General features: G+C 54.1%; 2 protein-coding genes across 2 annotated transcripts; one reads left to right on the top strand and one right to left on the bottom strand.

Moving 5' to 3' along the window:
* The first annotated feature begins 1,177 nt into the window (after nt 1-1,177).
* LOC109771639 (AP2/ERF and B3 domain-containing protein Os01g0693400) lies at nt 1,178-2,834 on the top strand. The gene has a single exon (XM_020330340.4). The coding sequence runs from the start codon at nt 1,192-1,194 to the stop codon at nt 2,563-2,565; it is 1,374 nt and encodes a 457-aa protein (XP_020185929.3). The 5' UTR covers nt 1,178-1,191; the 3' UTR covers nt 2,566-2,834.
* Nucleotides 2,835-8,694: 5,860 nt separating this feature from the next.
* Nucleotides 8,695-10,988, bottom strand: LOC123497721 (serine/threonine-protein phosphatase 7 long form homolog). The gene is made up of 5 exons (XM_073511871.1): nt 10,920-10,988; nt 10,364-10,831; nt 9,853-10,113; nt 9,551-9,771; nt 8,695-9,478 (listed from the first exon to the last, which is right to left on the bottom strand). Exons 1-5 carry the CDS (start codon nt 10,986-10,988, stop codon nt 8,695-8,697), a joined length of 1,803 nt encoding a protein of 600 aa, XP_073367972.1.
* Nucleotides 10,989-11,149: the final 161 nt, after the last annotated feature.

Genomic DNA, 11,149 nt, shown 5'->3' with positions numbered 1-11,149 from the left:
AATATACACGTCGCGGTTTCCATTTCTTCTCGTCTATACACTACTGGTATACGTACTCAACCTCCCCCACACCGCTTAGCTACAGTACATGCCATAGCTGTACAAGCAATGCACGTGGAATTCCCCGAGCCGTGACTGCGAGCGAGCGTCGCCGTTGCAAATTTGCAATTGCTCTACTGTTTCGTAGCCCGCCCACTTGCACGACCGGCTCGGCCATATCGAACAGATCTGACCAGATTTATCGAGCACAGCGCACCCAGGAAAACTCTACAACCCACTTGCCGGCCGGTTAAGCAGCTTTGCGTGCCGTGCGCCGACTTATCACCACCGTTGTAGCACAAAACATTATCTCGGAGACAGCGGCTTAATAACTTGGCTAGTTGTTTCTGTATGATTAAGCCAACAGAGTGTTCCAAATGTGCTATCCACAAGTGCTGGACTTTTCTGTCCGGTCGATCCGGATCATGTCCTTGTCACGTATGGACGGACAATTGCATGAGTAGTTTCTTGTTTGTACCGTTCCCTTCCCGGGCTAAGAATTTTCCTGTGGATGGTGAGGTTGTAGATGACCGGCCGCCCTCCAAAAACTTCCAGAAATAGGGTCCTCTCCTCGCTAGTCCATGTCACACTGCGACAAGCCAGCACACAGCATCCATATCTATCTATCTGAAAACACGCATAACATAAGCCCAATCCACTTTTTTTTGCGGGTAAAGCCCAATCCACTTGCGTGAGCAACAATAATTCCGCCACAAACCTCATCTGGAAAAAGGGACACTCCAAAGCAAAGCCATGTAGAAAGGAGAAGGTATCAGGCGTGACATGGCAAACAGCTGCGCCCATGGGGCGGCCAGCTAGCCGGCGCACATCATCCGCAACAAGAACCATCTTTTCCGTCCGTAGACCATGCTACGATCTATCTATCCATCTACCTTGATCATCTAGCTATAGATAGCCCTTAACCAACCCACGAGCTTTTTTTTTTTTGCGGGGAGCCAACCCACGAGCTGACTGACCCAGCCCATCGGCGAGCCACGCTCTGACCACGTATCTATGTCTCAGCCCACGGGGGTGACGTCAAGGCAAAGTCCAACACAGCAGCAGCAGCATTTTTATATGGTTTGCATTCACCGAAAAGCGAGGGGAAAAATTGAAATTAAAAACAGCAGAACAAAATACAGGTAGCAAACCATGGGAAGAGCCACGCGGAGCATGGTATGGGCATGGCAGTGGCACCGTACGACCCATGCCATACACGACACCCACCCTGCCGCTGGGATCCTTCCTTCCTATATATCCCCCCGCGCGCGCTCCCCTCAGCGTCCTACGATTGATACTACCCATCATAGCATCAGTTACCAACAGAAGAGACAGCCATACTCCACAGCGGAGCAGCGCTACCAGTGTCGCGCCGTTACTGAAATGGACAGCACCAGCTGCCTCGCCGACGACACCAGCAGCGGCGGCGGCGCCTCCACGGACAAGCTCAAGGCGCTGGCCGCCGCGGCGGCTGCGGCCGCGGGGCCGCTCGAGCGCATGGGCAGCGGCGCCAGCGCGGTGCTCGACGCGGCCGAGCCGGGCTCCGAGGCCGACTCTGGCGGCCGTGCGGGTGCCGTCGGCGCGGCGGCGGGGAAGCTGCCGTCGTCCAGGTTCAAGGGCGTGGTGCCGCAGCCCAACGGGCGGTGGGGCGCGCAGATCTACGAGCGGCACCAGCGCGTGTGGCTCGGCACGTTCGCCGGGGAGGCCGACGCCGCGCGCGCCTACGACGTCGCCGCGCAGCGCTTCCGCGGACGCGACGCCGTCACCAACTTCCGCCCGCTCGCGGACGCCGACCCCGACGCCGCCGCCGAGCTCCGCTTCCTCGCCGCGCGCTCCAAGGCCGAGGTCGTCGACATGCTGCGCAAGCACACCTACTTCGACGAGCTCGCCCAGAGCAAGCGCGCCCTCGCCGCCTCGGCCGCGCTCTCCGCGCCCACCACCTCACGCGGCGCCGCCTCGACCCCCTCGCCGGCCGCCGCGCGCGAGCACCTGTTCGACAAGACGGTCACGCCCAGCGACGTGGGCAAGCTGAACCGGCTGGTGATTCCGAAGCAGCACGCCGAGAAGCACTTCCCGCTGCAGCTCCCGGCCGCGGGCGGCGAGAGCAAGGGCCTGCTCCTGAACTTCGAGGACGCCGCCGGCAAGGTGTGGCGGTTCCGCTACTCGTACTGGAACAGCAGCCAGAGCTACGTGCTCACCAAGGGCTGGAGCCGCTTCGTGAAGGAGAAGGGCCTCGGCGCCGGAGACGTCGTCGGGTTCTACCGCGCAGCCGCCGGCGAGGACAGCAAGCTCTTCATAGACTGCAAGCAGCGGCCGAGCACCAACAGCCCTGCCCCCGCAGACCCCGTGGACCAGCCGGCGGTGCCCGTGAAGAAGGCCGTGAGACTCTTCGGCGTCGACCTTCTCACGGCGCCGGCGTCGCCGGAGCAGGGGATGCCGGGGTGCAAGAGGGCCAGAGACTTGGTGAAGTCGCCGCCTCCGACAGCGGCGTTCAAGAAGCAATGCATAGAGCTGGCGCTAGCGTAGAGTTGGAACTATTAGCTCGATCGATCTCTTCTCTCCAGCTAGGCGGCGGTTTTTGCTCGCGTAATTCAGGTGGTAGAGCTTAGCTTAATTAGTCCCTTGTTGGTACTATCATCAACTTTGTTTGTTTATTTGTCATGTTGTTGCATGCCCTGATGTAAATCTTATCCTCCCAAAAATGTATACTAATTGAGGAAGCCCTAGAAGGCTAGCCTAGATCGTTCAACCGACGAAGAAGATGAAACATATAATAACATTTTGAATGTAGCCTAGCTCATCAGTTTCCTTGTCAAAAACTGGAAGTATCTAGATATTTGGCGTCCATTTTGACCTAGCTTTATTTCTTGCGCCTTTTTATACACCTTTTGTATTTATATGCACACCCTGAGACGTGATGTGATTGTTGTGTAGCTAAGCACACCAGGTGCATGCATGAGCCAAGTTTGGAAAGAGAAAGAGAAGCGGTGCAGTGCGGGGCCAATGTTATTGCAGGTAGGGATGGAGCGCGCCCATGGCCGCATGCATTGCATGCACACGCTACAGACATCTGCTGCTGTAGATGATATGATAAACTTATCTTGATGGATATATGCTCGCCATCGCCAGTAAGTAGAAAAGATGAAATGCTACTAGTAGATCCGAGGAAAACAAAAAGAAATGCACTGTCCCTGTAACAAATGCATTCTGTTCATCACGCCGGGTGGATAGCAACACAACACGTATCGTACAGGTGGTGGCCTGGCCTGGCCTGGTGGGTGGTTGCTAGCTACTCGTAGTAGCGCACGCAGAGCAACCAGTTGCACGCCTACTTGTTGATTGTTTATTCATGCGCATGCAATGCAAGCCGTGATCCTTGACATGTGCAACACATTGCCGTCAATTTCGTACTACTAGTATAGTGGCTTATGGTTTTGCCAGCTTGCTGTTGTGACCTAGCCGCCGGCCTCCAGCTCAGGGTGAGGCAGATTTTGGCGGCCGCGCTCATCTACTCAAGTGATCGGTGCTGCGCGCGAGACGACGTGCAGCTCGCAGACACCATACGAGATGCTACGGGACCCAGCAAAGCGTTTCGTTGGCTTTGACCGGCCGAAGGAAGGGAAGCCAACGGCTGGTCGCCGATGGAATCTTGAGGAATGGTAGGCTATGGCATGCGACCGGTCACCTACGGACAGCCTTCTTCACAGTAGTTTTCACTGTGTCCGCCATTGTAGAGGCTGGAGTATTCTACAGGCCGAGGAATTTCTGGTTACATTTATTTTTCCCCGATATAAGAAATCAGCTAGTTGAAGGAGCATTTGTGACTCTGCAGTCGGTACGCACAACTCTTTCACGCAGCTGTCGTGCGTCCAAATCAGTGGTACAGTCGTCGGTACAAGCAAACGGAGCATCACAATAAGTACTGCCGGTAGAGTATACAATTATTTTCTTTACAAAAGATATGTATTGGCATGCAGGAAACGATGATCCACCGAGCAGCGGCAGGCCGAGTCAGCGACTGGCCGACTCCACTGGGCGCCACGTACGGATAGATAGAGAGGGAGACGCGGCGTACACGGCTCTTGAGGAGATGAGGGCAGGGGGGCTGCTGCTGCTGCTGCTTACCTGTTTCGACAGCAACAATAACAATCTGCATGCGGCGACATGGGACAAGCTGCCGATATAAGGCATCTCTACCGCGCGACTTCAAACGGACGTCCGTTTTGTCTGGATTCTATCCGTTTGGTAGGGATTTGAGGTCGTGTCCGGGCGTATCCTGGGATGCGGTGGCCGTGCGCCCAGCGCGCGGCCGCATCCGTTTGCCCCATCCTGTCCGCGTCTATTTAAAAAAAGAGCAACGTTTCAAATGCCAAGCCCTAGTTCACGGCCCCAGTTCATCACGCCGGCAACAAAGCCAGCGGCCTACACGTCCATCGCCGGCATCGGCCAGCGGCCGGCAACACAGCCAGTCTCCAAAATGAATAGTTGTCCTCGTCGGCAACACAGCCAGCGGCCGGCAACACAGCCGGCCTCCAAAATGAATGTTTTCTCGCCGGCACACTGCCAGCGGCCCAGCGGGCGGGCGGCACCCATGCCAGCCTCAAAAAGAACGGCCACGCCGATGGGACGACCTAGTTCAGGCCTTCGGCGTCGAGCATCTCCTTCTGCCTGGCTTCGAACCAGGCCCTCGTCTTGTCACTCATCTTCGACAAGTCCACGCTCATGATCGCAAGGGCCACCTTCTTCGCTTTGGTGGCGGCATTGGTAGCCTCGATGTCGAGCTGCCTCTGCCTGGCCTTGACGTTGTCGGCCTCGATGTCGAGCTGCCTTTGCCGGGCGGCCTCTTCCATGTCGAGCTGCCTTTGTCGGGCCGCCTCCTCCATGTCGATCTTCCTCTTCTTGGCCGCCTCCTCCATCTCAAGCTTCTTTCTTTAAAGGTCTAGGTATTGCTTCATTTGCTCGTCCTTGCTTTGCCGCTTCTTCTTGTCCCTCACATCCTTTTGAGACATCATGCCATGCAAAGTGTCATGCAATGCCATGGATGAGGCATCACGTATGTCATCAACCTTGGAGTTGGTCTTGCCCCTCGGCCTCTTCAACGCCTCGCCATCTCCACCTCCGGCGAACTTGGCCGTCTTCAGTCCTCTCTTCCTTTGTAGTTCACGGTATTGGTCCTTGAACTTAGGGCAATTGTTGATGAGCGTTCAACAATGCGTAAGAGTGAATGGCTTGTCATTGTGCGGGCCTTGAATGCCTCCAAAGATTGAAATGCCTACAACACATGATCAACAAGAAGTGAACATGCAAACATATACAAGGCTGAAGTCTCATGGCCGTAGCAAGGAAAGGGCTAGGAAGAGGAGAGCATACCGTGTCCCCAACGCCAAGACCACTCATGGGCCGTGCTTCAACGCTCTCAAATGCGGCTTGATACTTGTTGCACTCTTGTTGGATGAACAACCATCTCTTTTGAATCGAGCCGATGCCACGGTTGCTTGAAATTTGGTAGGGCTCGAACATCTTCCTTTCATGGAATGTTTTGTGGACTCTCGACCAAACAACAATGCCCTTTTGTTGCGCGCCGGTCCTCGGATCTTGGCTAATCTCCATCCAAGCTTGGCAAATCAACTTGTCCTCATCTTGTGTGTATGAACCCGTGCGAATGCTCTTCCTCTTCTTTCGTGCTTCCGCCCTTTGGGTCAGCCGTCGATGAACAATGGCGCGCCACTAATATCAATGTCATTGCCTTCTTCTTCTTCATCATCACCATCACCTTCAATATAGATGTCATCGTCTTAATGCCACGAGTCACCATGGTCGTAGTCTGCATGGTCGTCGGCCTCTTCATCGGGGACGTACTGGGCGTGGCCATCCTGACTTTGGGTCTCCTCGGGATCGTAGGCACGTCCGTGCCCAGCCTCGATGATCACGTTCTCCATGTACTGGTTGTAGAAGGGGTCGTCGACCGGTGCCGTTGCTGTTGGCATTCCGTCAAACAACACGCGGGGGGCGGCATGGTGCCCGTGAACGGTGCCCGTACTTGCTTGCTCTACATCTCGACGGACGGCCGGCCGCCGCTGCTGGACCCAGGCGTGACATTAAGGTCGATGACGGCCGCGGGGCGCGGTGTCGACGGTGCGAACAAGCCAACGTCCGGCGACCCCGAGAAACGGGACTGGCCGTCGTGCCTTGGCGGAGGAAAGCCGGGCGACATGGGCGTGGTCCGGGACGTCGGTGACTGGCAGTGCGCAGGCCGGGCGATCGACGAGCCTGTGCTCGCCGGGCCGACGGCCGCTGTAGTGAAACCGGCCGGACGGCCCATGCTCAGCATGAGGAGGGCGTGCGCTTTGTTGACGACGTCCTCCTTCTCGTCGGCCGCGGCCTTGCACCGAGCGGCCTCCTTCGCATCGCGCTCGGCGGCGAACTTGGCCGCGACGGCATTGACCTTGACGACCGCTCTCCGGCTCCTCTTCTTCGCCGCTTCCGCGTCCAATCTGGCGATCTCCTCCGGCGTGCACTCCGACTGCGGCTTCCTTGCCGCCTTGGCCGCCTTCTTCTTCACCTTTTCGGGCGGGTCGACGGCCAGGCCGCCGGAATTCGGCTGGGCGTCGGCCATGAACGGGGGAGAGAGGGGGCGGCGGGAGGGACGTGGGAGGGTTTGGGGGAAATGGCGCCAAATGGGGCGTGGGGGGTTTTGGTTTCTCCCACCGACAGGCGGGCCAGGGGAGGACAAGCGCGCGCGTCTCGCCCGTCCGCGCCTGTCCGTTTCACCCCAAAACCGGCACAAACTTGGGCCGGGGATGGGTCGAAAGCGGACACAAAACGAACAAAAGTCTGTTTGCTCCCGCGCGCTGGCCCGTCCGGTTTGTCCCTTTTACCCCAAACGAACGGGGACGGACAGGATAGGGTCGCGCGGTGGAGTTGGGCTAAAGGCCCGCTCCTCGGTCCCTTCGCCGCCTAATATTGCTGCCGCCACAGCTCCTTTTCTTTTTTCTTTTTCTGCATCGAGTTGGCGCCAGAGCTCGTACCGTACGTACAAAGAGCCTAGTACTAGTATTATTGGTAGTAGATTGCAAATATACGTACTTTCTTGCTGGGAGATTGCAAATCTATACACTCACTGTTTGCAATGGAGCTAGTGTGAAGTGCACTCGAATCCTGGACGAAATTGCTCTGCGTACTCGATTGCGCGCTGCCGAATGTGGGTCATCAGCCTGGTTGGACATTTTGACCATGAGAGGAGAGGCCAGAGTCGCATTCAGACGTGTGTCACAGGTTTTTGTGGGAGGACGGAGGTGCCTAGGTTGGAATCTTTCTAGAAAACCAGGGAGGGAAGGATGCCGTTTCTCGGGTGCCACGACGCTTCGGCAGATGGACGCACGCATGTGCCGTGTCATGATTCACTGCTCGCCTTCGTTCGACAATTGTCTACCTATCTCACGCTCGCATCGCAGCAGCAGGATTCCTGAGTAGCAGTAATTTTTACCGCTCCATGGTTGAAACTGACGCGGCTTTTGTTGCGATCCAAGCTCTGGTAACCGGGGCCGTGAAATCAGCCAGGCAGGCTTTACCTCGCCATCGTCCCCACCGCCCCTTCGCGGAAGTTTCCCGCCGCGGACACGCGCGCGTGAGGCCAACAATACAAAAGCAGCGGCGACGTGCTGGTTCATTGCCACAGCGCCATGCACCGCACATGCAGATGCTGTGCCGTGTGCCTTGGAGAACACACCGTCGCAGCGTCTCGCACACGCCGCAGGGAGGGGGAGGAGGGAGGGCTGAAGACACCCAGGGACAAAAATCCAGGGCGGCAAGCTTGACTTTTGAGACCACGGACGGAGCAGAGGGGCCAACGAGAAATGCAGCGACGCTAGTAGGCACGCGTGGGAACGCACGCGGCTCCCTGCCCCTCCCGCAACTAAAATCATCCGTCAAGTCTCTCTGGCAATCCGTCTGTCTGTCGCCGACGCGGTGGCCGACTGGCAGAAATCACATATTTGACCTGAGGACGAAATCAAATAAAAAACTGACCTGCTTTCGAATTTTTTTACTCTTAGGCGCCGCACACTACTATGCAGCGTTCTTCCCTTAGGCGTCGCACCTCCTGCCAGCGTGGCAGCCCTGGTCCAGTTGCGGCCCCACAGACAACACTGCAGCGCCTAAGTCTGTGGCACACTTGTAATGTGCAGCGCCCGTCTCTTAGGCGTTGCACAGTCTGTGTTCCACTTAGGCTGGCCCCACCCTCTCTCCCCTCCCACCCCCACCCCACACACCCCCACACCACCCAGATCCTTAGACTTGCGCCCCTCATCTCTTCTCCTCTCCCCCCTCTCAAATCCTTCTCAAATCTTGCAAATCCGGAGTATTTGACCATGGATTTCGAAGCCAACCCCTCCCTTAAGGTAATCTCCTCCGATCCCCTCGTTTTCATCCATAGGAATTGTCACATTTGCTCAAATCTTGCTACTTTGGGGAAACCCTAGTTTTGGCTTGGATTTGCAAATTTGTGTTGAATCATGTTATGTTTCTTTGCTAATTTGGTGTGGTTAGGCTTTCATAGTATGCTAGGGTTAGGGTTATGTGTGTTTGATGTTGGTGTTAGGGTTATGCTATGGTTAGGGTTGTGGTTATTGTTAAGTGGGGGTTATGGGAATTAATTCATTTATATGTTATGGCATATGTATTTTGTGCAAATATTTTTGTTATGTACTTACTTGATATACGTGTGTTTTTGATTATTGTAGGGATGGGAGAACATGTGTTTATGTTCATCATGTGGATAAAGAGGCCTTTTTGAAAGGCAATGTTGAGCCGGACCCGGATGAGCTTGACATGGTGTTTGAGAGTAGTCCTAGCTATGCGGAGCTCTTGGACCAAGTGAGGAAGGATTTGAATTGGATGGACCCAAGTGACGTTGTTGAGTTCGAGGGAAGGCATAATGTACCTTGAGGAATGCTTGTAGTGAACCATCATCATTGCCTTTTCCAACCGGTGTGTTCTCCAGAATAGACTGGCTCTCATCAGCTGCTTTCTTGATCTCGGTGCGCTGCGGATGAGAAAGAATGAACACGTTAGCCATTCAGACATGTGTAATACGGCCAACGGGAAAGTAAAGAAGGAACACTTTACCACATAGTTAATCACCGGAACAGCAGGGACTCCTTGCCCTACCCTAACATCTCTGTTGTACTTCCCCTTTGATAGATCCTCAAAGTTCATGGGTTCTTCAAGAATATCCTCATTATATGCTGGCGGGCATATCTCAACTCGAGTATTTTCAAGAAGCCATCGTATGTAGTTATCAAAAGCAAGTGGGTTATGCTCACGAAGCTGGGCGCGTGCACTGCTACGAGCTTGCTCCACGCAAAGCTGGAAGCGGGTAACATACGAAGCATGATGCTTGTCCCAGTCCTTTATCTTCCGCTGCCTTCTCCTGTCCAACCTGCATGGTACAATACCAAACATTAGCAAAATCAAGAAGGACTGACGATGCTTAGTCAATACGCTCTCTTACCTATGAAGTGCTTTGTCCGTATCCACCCATTCCGGCGGGTGAGGCTGGAACAGACCAAACTGACGAAACACGCGATGTGGCAAATGAAACTCAATAGCCCAGTTGCATATCAGTGGGCACCGCATAAGCCAGAGATCCCTATCCCGCAAGCACATCGGGTTGATGGAAAACTCCGGGGTGTACCCAAGTATGTCATCGGCGCCATATGGCTGCCATTCCACCTATGAAATAGGGCAACAATGCAAAATTGGTGACTTTTTTCAGGCAAGCATGAGAAATGACTGAAGTAATGACCTCGTTACCTGCTCAGGCGTAATCGTGTCCAACTCGGCAATGTACTTTTGGTACATGAGATTGACATCGTTCGTCATCTCGGAAACCACATCCCACTTGTAAGCCCAAGTGGGGCGCCGTAAGTCGTCATCTTCATCTTCATACCAAGGATTAAACCTGACGCTCTTCGGGCGTCCAACAGGCAGACGCTCCCAGCTCCATACAGAAAGTAGAAGCATATTACCATCAATGCCTGCCCTATCTGTGATCCTGCAACACTCATCGTCCAGCTGCATATGAAAGAAAAACAATGTTAAGTTGACAACAAGGTTGCATTGGTAATGAACAAATGAGTTGATAACAAAACAAACCAACTACCTATCGGTACAAGTACGCAAGAGTCGCTGAACCCTAGCTCCATTTGCTAACGAAGACGGTCAACGCCTTCAGCCACATCCATGGAGCGTTCTTGTCCGTGGAGTCAGGAAACAAAGTCCTCGAGACAACGTACCACATATAGACACGAGCATGTGTCTGTACCATATCATCAGTGGCATCCGCAGGGCAATGCGCAAAGTTTGCTTGAATCCACGTGAAAGCAGCTCCGGCTGCTTTCCTTTCCTTCTTCTTCGGCTCTTCTCCCTCCTCTACACCAGTCTCAGCCTCGGTAGGAGCCATACCGAGAAGAGCAATCATCTGCTCGCGCCACCCATCAGAATCGGTGCTCATACAGAGAGGCATCCCGTCGATAGCAAGACCGGTGATCAACGAGACATCCTCGAGCGTCACGGTCATCTCCCCAGTCCGAAGATGGAAACTGTGCGTCTCCGGCCTCCACCGATCAGCAAGAGCGGACACCAGTGGAGCGTTCAGATTCGGCGTCGATCGGCTGACCAACTGAATCCACGGGAGTTGTCCTGCCTGCTTGATGTACGGTGTGTACCGCTCATCGTAAGGCATGGCAAGACCAGAGACCCCGTGATACCGAATCTTCAGAGGTTCAAGCTTCTGCAAAAAACAAGTAATGACAAATCTTAGGGCATGTCAATTTCAACTAAAGGCAAATTTGCTAAATATTTAGATTACTCATTATTACCAGCCCCTTCTCGCGCATCATGTAGGCCCGGTGTTGTGTGTCAATGGCATTGTCGAGAAGCCAAACCATCCTTACAAAGTTCAAACAATAAACATATATGAGTTCATCTCAAATGATTGTAAATTCTCATATATATCTAGTATGTCATATGTGTTCAAGTAAATCAACATCTCATATTTCAAATAAACTCAACATTTAATATATATCTAAAAAAATCAACATCTCACATA

This window comes from Aegilops tauschii, chromosome 3 (genome assembly GCF_002575655.3).
Source record: "Aegilops tauschii subsp. strangulata cultivar AL8/78 chromosome 3, Aet v6.0, whole genome shotgun sequence".
NCBI classification, from domain to species: domain Eukaryota; kingdom Viridiplantae; phylum Streptophyta; class Magnoliopsida; order Poales; family Poaceae; genus Aegilops; species Aegilops tauschii.
This window is presented reverse-complemented; position numbering and strand designations above follow the sequence as displayed.